At 40.0% G+C, this 12,922-nt stretch overlaps 1 protein-coding gene across 1 annotated transcript; it reads right to left on the reverse strand.

Annotated features, from left to right (window-relative positions):
* Window positions 1-1,063: 1,063 nt before the first annotated feature.
* nelfb (negative elongation factor complex member B) lies at window positions 1,064-12,373 on the reverse strand. Its single transcript, XM_080432920.1, has 13 exons — window positions 12,133-12,373; window positions 11,188-11,348; window positions 9,418-9,517; window positions 8,811-9,041; window positions 8,228-8,413; window positions 7,471-7,583; window positions 7,279-7,381; window positions 6,173-6,268; window positions 4,764-4,906; window positions 4,158-4,264; window positions 3,328-3,469; window positions 2,847-2,955; window positions 1,064-1,650 (listed from the first exon to the last, which is right to left on the reverse strand). The coding sequence occupies exons 1-13, from the start codon at window positions 12,232-12,234 to the stop codon at window positions 1,462-1,464; spliced, it is 1,782 nt and encodes a 593-aa protein (XP_080289046.1). The 5' UTR covers window positions 12,235-12,373; the 3' UTR covers window positions 1,064-1,461.
* Window positions 12,374-12,922: the final 549 nt, after the last annotated feature.

Consider the following 12,922-nt stretch of genomic DNA (forward strand, 5'->3'; position numbering starts at 1 on the left):
ACATTTCATCTTTAAGTTTTAAAATATATTTTTTTATAGTTTATTGTAATGAAGAAAAAGTAGCAAAAATAGTATTGCGTTGTTGGCGTGGCTATTTCTGCAGTTAAGAAAATAAATTATACATGCCCAAAAAAAGGACGCCAGGTTGAAATACGGATTTAACCGTTGAAAAGTTGCTTGTGACTAACATTGGATCCATTGTAACACACTAAACACAGGTTATTTTTTTTCCATAATACTATGCTACATAATGTGCATTGTGCCCATTGATGGTGGACAGAATGAAGAATTAGCAGTGTTAGGGAAGTGCTGGTTACAATTATAAGTGGCAGGTTCCCCTTCATGCAAACCATCAGCTTTTAATAGGCTTCTATATAGTTCAGACAACGGTTTGCGCTAAAACATCACCAGCAAGCACATTACTTGGTAACCGGAAGACTCGCCCCGAAACACACTCGGCCCCATTTTTTTTGCGGACCGCTCGCCCCCAAAGGTTCTTGTATTCTTTTACTCGTCATTTTATTGAGGTTAAGGTTAGGAACAAGGTTAGGCATAGTTTTACTGAGGTTAAGATTAGGAATAAGATTAGTTTTAGGCATAGTTTCACTGAGGTTACATTTAGGAATACCTGTTGGCTCAGAACGGTCGCCACCAGGTATTCCTAAACGTAACCTCAGTAGAACTATTCCTAAAACTAACCTAATTCCTAAACATAACCTCAATAAAACTATGCCTAAACCTAACCTTATTCCTTAACGTAACCTCAGTAAAACTATGCCTAAACCTAACCTATTACCTAACCTTAACCTCAGTAAAACGAATACAAGAAAAAATGGGGGCGATTGTGTTTTGGAGCAAGCCTTTCGGTTACCCTGTATATGACCAAATGTGGACACCCTTTCCAATTGGTTCCAGTGAATGGAGATCTTAATGTTGCAGCTACAATAACATTCTAGACAATTGTGTGCTTCCAATTCTCTGTCAAGAGTTAGTAAAGGCTGTTTCCTGTTTGAAAATGTTTTTAAACAGTCATTCTGTACAGCAATAACAGAATAACACCCAGTTTTTACTTCTATATAATTATTTATTTACAGGATTCTTGCACTACACTTGCACTTAACACACAGTATCAGCCCAACTACATATGAAAATATATTTGGACAATAATGCAAGACAGCGTTCATTATAAAAGTAACATTTCCCCCGTGGAGAGAAAAAAAAGTTGGCCACATGATTACACCTTCATAGCTGGAAGACCCTTTCCATAACAAACAACAAAAAAAAGACTAACCCTTGACAAAAAAAATCTTACAAGACATGTAGAATTTTCAGTCTTTTTTTTTCTTTTCTTCCACAAGCCAATCTCATCTCAACTCAAGGCTATACAATCCGAGTCATCTATAAGATCATCTGATCTTCTGTCCATTGCTGCTGATGATAATGGATGAGCCCCCGCCAGTCTCACAGAGGTGTTGGGGGAGCGGAGGAGGAGGTGGAGGAGGTGGTGGTGGTGGTGGCGGTAGTGGGGACCGTGACAGGGTGGAGCCCCAGGTCCAGGGATGGAGCTTCATCTGGCTGAGGAGGGCTCTTCTTCTGGGCCTCCAGCTTCTCGGTCAGCTGGGTGTACAGTTCCTTCACTGGCTCGCTGCTCTGTGGTCGCCGGCCAAGCACAGCATAATACATGTGTCAGTACAGTACATGCAGGTCAGATCTCACACTATGCAACCGCACACGCACGCACGCACTCACACAGACACAAAGGGAGTGGATGTGTGCGCATGGCAACAGATCTTTCCTGTCGTCAGATTTATGTTAGATGATCCTTTTAGGTCTTACGTTGATGATTGAAGGGAGGTTGATATGCAAGACAAGTCTGTTTTTGAAAAACAGACAATAAACATAAATCTCATCTTAGCTTACAATGCCCTTCAGAATTGGTGGCACACTTGGCAATCATTAGCAAAAAAGGGTGTTAAAAAGCACAAGTAATGAGCTATATCTTTATGCAAACATGTTACTATAAAGAAATGAATAAAAAAAAGTCAGTTCTTCCGTCCTCATCCATTTTTCTCCTCAGTGGGTTGAATAATCTAAATGCACTTGTACACTGACCATTGGCATATAGCATGCAGGGAGTGAGGATGTCCAGTTTTTCACTTTTCCAGAATCTAAGCTATTATTAGATTTTTTTATGGTCGCAGTCCCAAAGTCTGGTGGAGGGCAATGCAGGTATGGTACAGTATCTATGAAAACTATATTATTTCATTCCTATGGAAATGCTCAGAGTAGAGGACTTTGGGTAAGCCCGACCCCCCTGAATACCCAAGGGTCCGACGCGGACCCGGCTCTGTCTCGGGTCCATTCACAAGACCCGAGTGGACCCAGCGATTGCAAGGTGAAAGCACTGCAAAGTGCAAACAAAAATCTCGCCACAAGATGGCACTAATTGATTGGATCACGGGGCAGTTATATCAAAGATTGTTGATATTAACGTTTTGGTTAATGGTTCAACAAGAAAATTATGGTCTGTGACTGAAAATTACCGGTGTATTAGCCTTAGCAATGGCTAAGAAGAAGGATTACACGCATCTAAAAAAAAACGTGGATTTATTATTATTTACAATAAATACATAGCCATCACTTTATGGCCAGTGGCACTGCCAGCAGCAGCAACCAGGGAGAAGGCTTAAAGGCTTAAACATCTGGCATCTAATATGGGACATTGAGGCACTTGCATTTTGTGCCAACGGTTTCAAATGTCTTTGACTGTCAAGCAAGTGAATTTATTTAATGAATACAGTACTTTAATTATTACCCAGCCTGCGAAGACATGAGACATTACCAACCTGTTTGGGAGGCTCAAGGGTTTTCATCAAAGTCTCCACGGTTGAAGGCAGCACTTTGTGGTGAAGATGAAGTAACATACGTAGAGTATGTCTGTGGACATTGTCTTTACTGCACAACATACAAAAACAAACCACAAAACAAAAACAACAGTGTCAAAGAACGTTATATTTCCATGCATGTAGGGCTGGATGATATGGACAAAATGAAATATCATATTTCTTATCAAATACCTCGCTATCGATATTGTGCTGTGACACTAATTCAAAAATGTTGAAAAAATAGCAGATCTAAAAGCTCACAGCGCGTCGCAATGTGACGCGTTGTAAAGCTTCTAGATCGGCTATTTCGATATTACGATATCCAAAGTCCTAGATGATATCTACTCTCATATATCATACTGTATATAAATATAATTATTTATATATTGCCCAGCAGTAAATGCATGCAAAAACATTTATTTTCCCTTGACAAGCAACAGACCTGGAGAAAGATGTGAGAAGGAAGCCGTCAAAGACAACGGAGCAGAACTCCTCTGATCCAAACTCGTCAGAGAGCAGAGTGAGGTGTCCCGTCAACAGATGCAGGAAGATGTCCCCAAAGGCCATGTCATTGTGAGTCTCCACTGTAGGTCAATGACACACAAACGTTGGCTTCACAGGTCTCGTCTTGGGACTCGCATGTATTTAAATGATCCCTTTCACTGGACATGGTCGGAGGTGCTTTACATATTTAGTTAACGGAAAAGGAATCACTAATGCTCTACTAGTTGGGCTAGTCTTGCGTAGCCAGACTACTTAAACTTCCACAATCTTCTGAATGCTAAATAGAGTCTGGGACTACACCTCCCAAAAGCTGAGAAAGGAAGCTGTCATAATGTTCGTCATTTCCGCTCACGAAAAAACATTTTTAAAATATTTTTAAAACATATTTTTGAATTCCCATTTCTGATAACCAGCAAGCATATGCTTTGACTCATTTGATTTACAGTAGGACAAGTTTACTGGACTGCTGAGATGAAACGGAAGTGTGGGGGGGAATGGAACCTCTAATGCCACAATGTCACAATTACTACATAATCGCCTAATCGTTTCCATGTTGAAAAACGTTCACATATTTTTTAATATCTATAAGCTCGCAACGCGGTAGATCGACTATTTCCACTATTAATGTTTATTTGAATGTATAGTTAAATCAAATATGTCTTTGTATATTTAGGTTATTTGTCATATCTGCCCTATGCAACTTCAAAGCCTAACAATTCATTGTCATGTAAAATGGCACGATGGCGACAGCCCTAACGCAATGCTCACCTAATGCAGGGAGCAACCTCTGTAAGGCGTTCTTGTTCCTCAGCTTGGCGATGTGGAGGATGTAGTAGAGGCCCATCTCACAGGCAACCCTGTTCTCCTGCAGAAACCTGGGATTGGAGGAGGAACACTCAATCCATCAAAGCTGTTCCTATAAAGCGCCGTATTCATCAAGTCGGAAATGAAGAATATTATAAAATAAATGAAGTTGATATTACTATTAACCCATTAAGACCTGAGGCGATTAAAACAAATCTAAATCCTAACAGTTTTTTGAAAAAAATCTAAAACATTTTTTTTCAAGATTTTTCAAAAATAGAAGATCTACAAGCTCGTAGCGCGGCACTCGGTGCCGCGCTATGAGCTTGTATATCTGCTATTTTTGAATAGCCAAAGAAATCTAAAGTGACACAGATGCGTTCCAGGTATTAATGCGTTAAAACAGAGTATCACTGCAGATTCCAAAAAGCCTGTCCTTGCATATCAATAAATGGTAACAATGTCAAGTAACTAACCACTACCCACTATTAGTAATTTACTAGTATGAATATAATTCTTAATTAACAAGACCAACTGTAACAGTACTTGGCAGATAGTGGTGGTGGTTACCTGGTGAAGGCATCAGGTAGAGTGGTAGGATAAGACGGAGAGCTCTTCTCCTCACTGGGCAGTTTCTGGTCCACGGTGAAGGTGTAGTCGTCCACAACCACAGACATCATCGCCGGCAGGAAACGGGTCACCACCTCTAAATCCTAAAAAAAGTAAGAGACAAAAGGAAATAAAACAATCCAAATAATCCAATGTACTATGCAAGGGATCACGTGACATGTCAATGCTTCAAAACCAATGAAGCAACAATGTGAGCAGTAAATGAGACCAGAAGTTCCTCAATAGACTGTAGTCTCAGGGTTTCCAGAAGGTGGCATACCCATTTCCTCCAGTTCAGTTTAACCCTTTAAGACCGGGAACGCATCTGTGTCATTTTAGATTTATTTGGCTAATCAAAAATAGCAGATCTACAAGCTCATAGAGCTTGCTTGTAGATCTGCTATTTTTGAAAAATCGTGAACATTTGTGCAAATCTTCAAATACATATTTTTTAAAGCGAACATTTGTAAAATATTTAGTTACAGGGACCCCCAGAAGCAAAGATTTGAGTTACAAATGTTCGCTTTAAAAAAATATATATTCAAAGATTTGCAAAAATAGCAGATCTAAAAGCTTGTATATCTACTGTTTTAATTTGAATAGCCAAGGAAATCTAAAATGACAGAGATGCGTCCCCGGATTGAATGGGTTAACACAGTCGCAAAACTCCAGTAGGAAGTGTTGATCAAATATGAATCAAGAACCGGAAACATATAACACCTTCATAATGCGTTTCCACTCCAGTTCAAATCTGCTGCAGAGCCAAGCAAACTATGCTATGGGAGAAGCTATGGGGAAATGAACCGTGACAGTTAATGGGTTATGCCACCTTCTGGAAACCTGGGGACCACAGTTATGCACAGAGGCAATTAGTATCCTACATTAAATGTCTGTTCCATGACTGGCAAGAGAGGACTTGAGTTGTACTGTTGCCGCTCCAATGTGCAAAGTCTAGTCTGAATGGGAATTGACAAGATGCAGAAGCAATTCTGCTCATCGGTCTGATTCGTAATTAATTCCTTTATTGATTCATGGCCTACACAGGTTTTCAGCTGTTATCTCTCAGTTTGAACACAGTATAGAAACAGTAGGGGGAAAAAAATGTATGCATTGTAATTTGTTTCAACTTGTTAAAACAAATTACAATTTGTACAATACATTTTCCTTTTCAACAGCATAGATACATGACATCATTGTTTTTCAAAGAGTCTTTCAATTGAAAACATGCCAGCATTTATAAAAGGAGCTAACGATTCAGATTCTTAATTCTGAACTGAAGCAGAGCAGTACTGACGATGTGCACTCCGCAGATCGTCCTTTAAAAGCTCTCAGAAACAGAAGAAACGACGAAGCTGCAGAGAAATGCTTACCAAACGAGGTTCCCTGAAGACCTGACTGTCAATCATGTCCCAAGCGCCTTGACCCAGTGACAGCATTCTGAGGAGCAGCATCAGGTCTGGGCTGTCCTGTTCAGCATCAATACATACACATTCTTTCATTAAAATCTCCAATAATTATTATTTTTGCATTTTTCAGCGGTGTCATGTTCTGTGGTGCCAACCTGTAGCTGCACATTGATTCCAGGGGCCCCAAATATACAGTGATGTAAAGTAACTAAGTACATTTACTCAAGTGCTGTACTTAACTTTAATACTGTACTTACTTTTACTTTAATGAGAGTATTTTACATTTTCTGTACTTTTTACTCCACTACATTTATTTGAAAACTTTAGTTACTAGTTAGTTACTAATTTTGATTGTTATTACAAAACATACATTTACCACTTCAGCCCTATATATAGTTCAGCTATTTGAAAATAGCAGATCTGCCTCCCCCTGGCCAGCCGGGGCGCCTGACGGACGGGAAAGGAACTCGTTGGAATAACGTGTTCCTTCCACACGCTACGTCCAACCAGGGAAACTCTCCCCTGTCAGGTTATAAGAAGGTCAGTTGGCTCTCATGCATTGAAGGAGGCATGAGCTCGGCCCTGGCCTCCCTAGGTTGGCAGAGGGAAGGTAGTGCCCAGGATTACATAGACAATTGGCACTGGGTGTAAAAAATGGGGTTACAAAATCGTGGGATAAAAATGTAAGTAAAAAATAAATATATATAGCAGAGCTACAAGCTCACAATGTGTCACTTTGCGATGCGTTCTGAGCTTGTAGATCGTCTATTTTCAAAAGATGTTTATACATTTTATACATACGATAACTTGTGAAAGGGTACATTCTGCATAATGAGTACTTTCACTTTTGGTACTTTAAGTATATTTTGATGCCAATACTTTTGTACTTTTACTCAAGTGAATTTTGAATACCGGACTTTTACTTGTAACAGAAACAAGAGTATTTCTAGATTGTGGTATTGATACTTTTACTCAAGTAAAGAATGTCAGTACTTCTTCCACCACTGCACATATACATTTGCTTTTTTTCCGCTGAATATTAGCCAAATGTCCTTGGAGTGCATCGTTACCCTGGGTAGAGCATCTTGACCGAGCAGCTCCTGTAAGTTCCTGACTGTACTCAGCACCAGCGTGTTGCAAGCAAATGGGTCACACAGGATCATGGACAGGTCACTGAGAAAGCAAGGACAGGAGATTACTTCCATTAGTGGGGAATCATGAATTCCTAATAATACAGATTAGCATTGCATCTCCTCCCTTACCCGAGGACCTGCTCTTGTCCTTTTTTCACTCCATCAAGGAAGCCCTGCAACTCTCTGGCTCGCTTGGCGTCCACAAACTTCTCACGAATGCAAGCATCCAGGCACCAGGTGAACTGTCAACATACAAGTGAAAGAGAACGTTTATTTGTTATGTCAATATGAGCATTTAAGCATTATTACACTCGCCTCAAGTGTTATTGACCGTTTCTGTCTTTACTGTTCACTGCTATTATTGCCATGACGGTGATGCAGTTAGAAAAAAGGCACTTTCCGATAGCATCACTTCAGTGGCAATTATAACAGTAAAGGACAGCCTTGATGGTTATATTCTGATTTTTTTTAAACAAAATCTACTGAAAACTGGTGAGCTTGACTTGTAAAGTATTGCAGTTCCTTAGTTACATTCCAATATCCTAGCAAAACGTTGGCTAGACTGTTCATATGTTGATGTTTGTATCACTCAATTCAGATTGAGTAATTTATGTCTCAATAATGACGGCTCACTGTTCAGTGTTCATTATCCCTTACACAAACGATTCATTATTTGAAAAACAAACAATACCTGCTGACAAATTGACATAAAATGACAACACCTGGTTACTTTTCAAGGTGAGCTTAAAACTTTGGTTGACTAAACTACAGGACTGAATCCCCTACATTAAGAGATAAAGCATGTAGAAACAAACGAGACCCTGAAGCAGTGATGCTATTGGACACAACTAGCAGAACTGTTTGTCTCTCTGTTCAAACACAGTACCTTGTGACAGGGATCTACAGTGCAGATCTCGCTGATGTCCAACTCATGGAGGGACATGAGCAGCTCGGCTCTCAGCGTGCAGTAGTGGACGTTACGCGTGCGCAAGAAGAGTGTTCGTAAGAACTGCAGCACCATGTCGTACAGCTTCACGTTCTTCCCAATCATCTGGGTCAGCTTCAGGACCACCTATACACAGGCAACAGGAACGGTTAACAGGTTAACACAGGGCTCCTACACAGACAGTTCTTTAAAGAGTCCTGGGTAGTTCATTCAGTATGTTTTTTTTAATGAGAGACACAGGAGATGAGCAGGGGAAGTTATTGTGGCTAAAACTGTTTTAAAACAGTCGCCCAGGCCCTAATTTCTTATAGGGATTTGGGTCACTGGTTCATATGAAACATACTGCAGTGGGGCAATATGACCTGATAACCAGACTATATCATCACACAATAACAAAAGATAATTCTTCTTAAAAGTAAACACCACACATGCAGAATTTCAATTATTCCTATTCATCTCACAACTTTTCCGGACCCGTGTATTAGCCCTTACTTCCATCAGTCATCCACGGACAGTAACTCACCTCTCCTTGGCGCCTCGCTTTTGGGGAAGGGCTGAAGAAGTTGTGCAGAATGGAGACCTCACTGCTGAACAACGCTGCTTCCTTCTCCACAATGTACTGCTTGAGCAGGGGCGAGACTTCATCTCCAAACAGAGCCTGGTTGTCCTGCCAGATCTGGCGTTTGACCTCCACAGCACAGACCTTGTACAGCTCCTTGTCGGCCATCACCATCTTTAGCTTCTTCTCTGGCACCTGTTAAAACCAAGGGCCAAGCTTTAGTTAGCTAGTAAATGGGAAGACACATGCGAGCTGCCCTATGTAAAATCAGTTGTCTGTTGCTGAAACTCATTTGGGTAAGATTCAAAATAAAATATCATTGCCGGAAATATACTGTATCTTGAAGCTTTTAACCCGTTAAGACCGGGAACGCATCTGGGGACCACAAATATCGGCAAATAACTGTGTTTGACCACGGAGCACTCCACATGTACATGTTAGCAAGATCCATAACGTTCATAATGTCAATATATGTCTTTGAACAAGGGCAGAGAATCAACAGAATACTAATTTCTACATGCAATATGATGGCATATGTGGACACACAGGAAATGAATGAACCTATACTTGCCTTTGGTAAATGCTTCAGCACCTGCATGACCACCGGTTGGATAGAAGGCATTTTGACCAATGGAAAGCTCTTCTCCAGCAGCTCCTCAAGCTTTCCATATCTGTTGATTGATAGATGTCAAGAAGATTTAAACGCACTATGCTTTCAATTCAAGTCCATTGTCATACAATGTCATATTTGTGTAACATCGTAAGACGATGGGCGAGCATGCGTGAGCCTATGTTTTTCGGAATATAAATGTATGGTGAAATTAAAACCTTTTTACTTGAGGTCACAGTGCAATACAACAAAACAATGTAAACAGGGTCCAGGTACAGTTTTAGCAATGAATTTCCAAAACTTTTCCAGAATATTTAGCCCAATTTCCAGGCCTATATAACAATCATTCAGCGCAATAATGTGTCTCTTACTCCTATGTACAATGCCCAAAGATAGGCAGTGTAGCAAAAATAAAGCATACAATATAGAATGGTACAATTCCATTCCAAATTTCGTGCAAAATTAGGGCATAGCTCACTGGAATACAAGACTCATTATGGCATCCGTATGACTTATTTTTTTATATAAAAATTAATAATATTGCCTTGCATTTGCCCCATTTATGAATTTAAAAGTAATGAAGGATGCAAGGATGTTTTAAATTACACTTTTGTTGTAGGTTTTCCTATGTTTTTCCTATTAAGTTTTCAACAAGAGGATACTGTCAGACACGAGGAGGGATGAACATAATTATGTAAAACAAATCAAGAGTGGTAAACTTAAAGTGCCATTTATTTTAGGAACAGCGGAGAACTGAACATGTTCGGTTGGCTCTGGGTCGGCCGAAAAGGTCCCGACGGACCCCTAACCGACTGGACGACTATATCGAACGCTTCCCGACGCCAAGTTGGCCCAAAGTCGGTCTGGTGGAGAGTTAGCTTTAAACAAACATTTCCCTGGCATTGTGGATCATACTACTAGTTCAAACGATATATTTTAACTGCGTTCGTTTACGCTTCACGGACTATTCACATGTTGCTCGCAATTGTTTGTTGGGACAGCAAACACACAACCTGCACAAGTTGCCAGGTTGGTGTCACGTGACAAACGAACAGCTCTACAAGCTAACTACTCATCACGCTGCAGCACGTTGTGAGCTTGTAGCTCTGTTCTTTTTATCACGTGACACCAACCTGGCACCCTATGCAGTGCAACCTAACAATTGAGACATACATTAGGCTGCCATCACACAGCCCGTTCGGCGAAAAACTACTTATGTTACATATTTCGTGTAATGTTATACATGTTTATGAAAATGTTTTGTTTTAACAAAATCAATAGCCAAAAACAATGCATAGCCAAATATTTTTCCAGGACCCTTGATAAATTCCAGGACCTTTGATCAATTTCAAACCTTTTCCAGTACTGGATTTTTATAATTTTTATTTCAAAATATTTCCAGGAATTTCATGACCGTGGGGACCCTGTGTAAACAGAAATTATTGGTAACGGGCAGAAACCTTGTATCTCCACATTTTAACTATGTTTTTAGTCAGTTAATGCCCTACTTCGTCGTACAAGGGGTTTCAAGCAAAAAAAGCAGTGAAAATAGCCGATCTACAAGGCCATCTACATGCCGATCTCACAACAAGCATGGTATTGTAGATCAGCTATTTTCACTATTTCTTAACATTTTTATTTCATTTCCTGAAAAGTAACGGTTTTGTAGATACAAGCTTTCCACCGATTTGTTCAGAGAACACTGACTATTCAAATGAATGTACCACATACCTGTCCTCATCTTTGCCATCTGCAATGGTGGCAACTCTCTCCATCAGCTTATCTCGTAGCTCATCAAAGACCGACTGATGAAACTCCAAGCGAGGGGTGCCATGGAGGTCCAGGAAGGGCAGAGCAGACTGGAGAGTTGGCAACAGGATGCCATTTTCTGTCTGCAGCCAGACAAGGCACCAAAACAGAGTGGGGATTAGAGGACTTAGCTATTCATCAATTGCAGGGCAATGCAGGCAGTAGTGGTCTGGACAAAGAGAGAGAGAGAGGCCTACTATATTTACTTACTATACCTACATGGGTCTACTCCCCATAGTAAACACTGATTGTTTGGTCACAGACTAATATGTAAAATTAGGCACAGGATAATCATATGTGTTGTGTATGTCCAATGGCATTGTCGGTTGTTTCTACATAAAACCAATGCAAATGAATGAATGAATAGTTTATTTCGGTGCTTTACCATAACATGGCTGAAGCTGGGGCTTATTATGCCCATTGCCTACCCTATTTAAAGAGTAACTTTGTTACAAAACAAAAAACACAATTTCAGAACTTTGTTATAAAACTGTGGTTCTCAACCAGTGGTCCTTGGGGGGGGGGGTACCAGGGGGTCCCCAGCGAAATTAGTTAACATAGCGTCACAATCATTTTAACCACTTAGCTTTGGCTATTCAAACATAGCAGATCTACAAGCTTGTAGCGCTATGAGCTTGTAGATCTGCTATTTTTTGAAAAATCTTGCAAATGTGTGCATATCTTTGAATATTTTCAAAGCGAACATTTTTAACTCAAATCTTTGCTTCTGGGGGTCCCTGGCACAAAACATTTTCAGTTGGGGGTCCGCGGCCAAATTCATATCAATTTAGGGGTCCTTGGCATGAAAAAGGTTGAAAACCACTGTTATAAAACATTCGTTACCAATAAGCTCCCATCAAACATTACCTGGAACTGATCAATGGCTTTCAGAGGCTCAGTGCAGTTCGTCAGAGTTTCTTTCAGATCCTCTCCATGGGAGATCCCCAGCTCAGGCAGTCCGGCAAACATGGTTTCAATGCCTCAATAATGATAGCATCAATGTGTTTGTGTCCAAAGATGTATTTATAACAACAGAAGTACATGTAAAATATAATAAAACAACACAACAATCAGCGCTCGTTTTCTTAACGCTATCAATGTTGCACACTTCCGGTGTGGGCAGGGAGTATGTGGTGCACCTCTATCAATAGTTCGTAGAAACAGAGGCTAAACACAAAGGTTCCACACTCTCGACTGGATGGGCTGCCTGCAGTGCAAGGCCTGTGGTGGAAAAAGTAATGTTTATATAATTTATATTGGGTTGAAGTGGTTAAGGTTTTGTAATAATTATCAAAACCTACAAAGTGTAGTGGAGTATTTGTTTTTATTTGTATTTCTTGTTTTTCATACCAGTAACCTGTAAGCTGATTGTATGACGTTCTGCATAGTAGTGTATATTTGTATGTCTTCTTAAATGTCATCATGATTTGAGTGCACGGGGATCTCATTTTAAATAAGCCATTGTGCTTTTATGAGCGATCCAGTTTAGAGGACCTTGTATTGTGAATTGTACTTCCATGTACTGTTCCATGTCTTTCTAAATAAAGTATTCAATCAATCAAAAGTAGAAGTAAAATGATGGAAAATTGGAAATACTCCAGTAAAGTAAAAAAAATAAGCTCTCAAGCTTGTGTTTTATCCTTTTGACAGATATACA

This window comes from Gymnoscopelus braueri (assembly GCF_963280865.1).
Source record: "Gymnoscopelus braueri genome assembly, chromosome: 7".
Taxonomy (NCBI): domain Eukaryota; kingdom Metazoa; phylum Chordata; class Actinopteri; order Myctophiformes; family Myctophidae; genus Gymnoscopelus; species Gymnoscopelus braueri.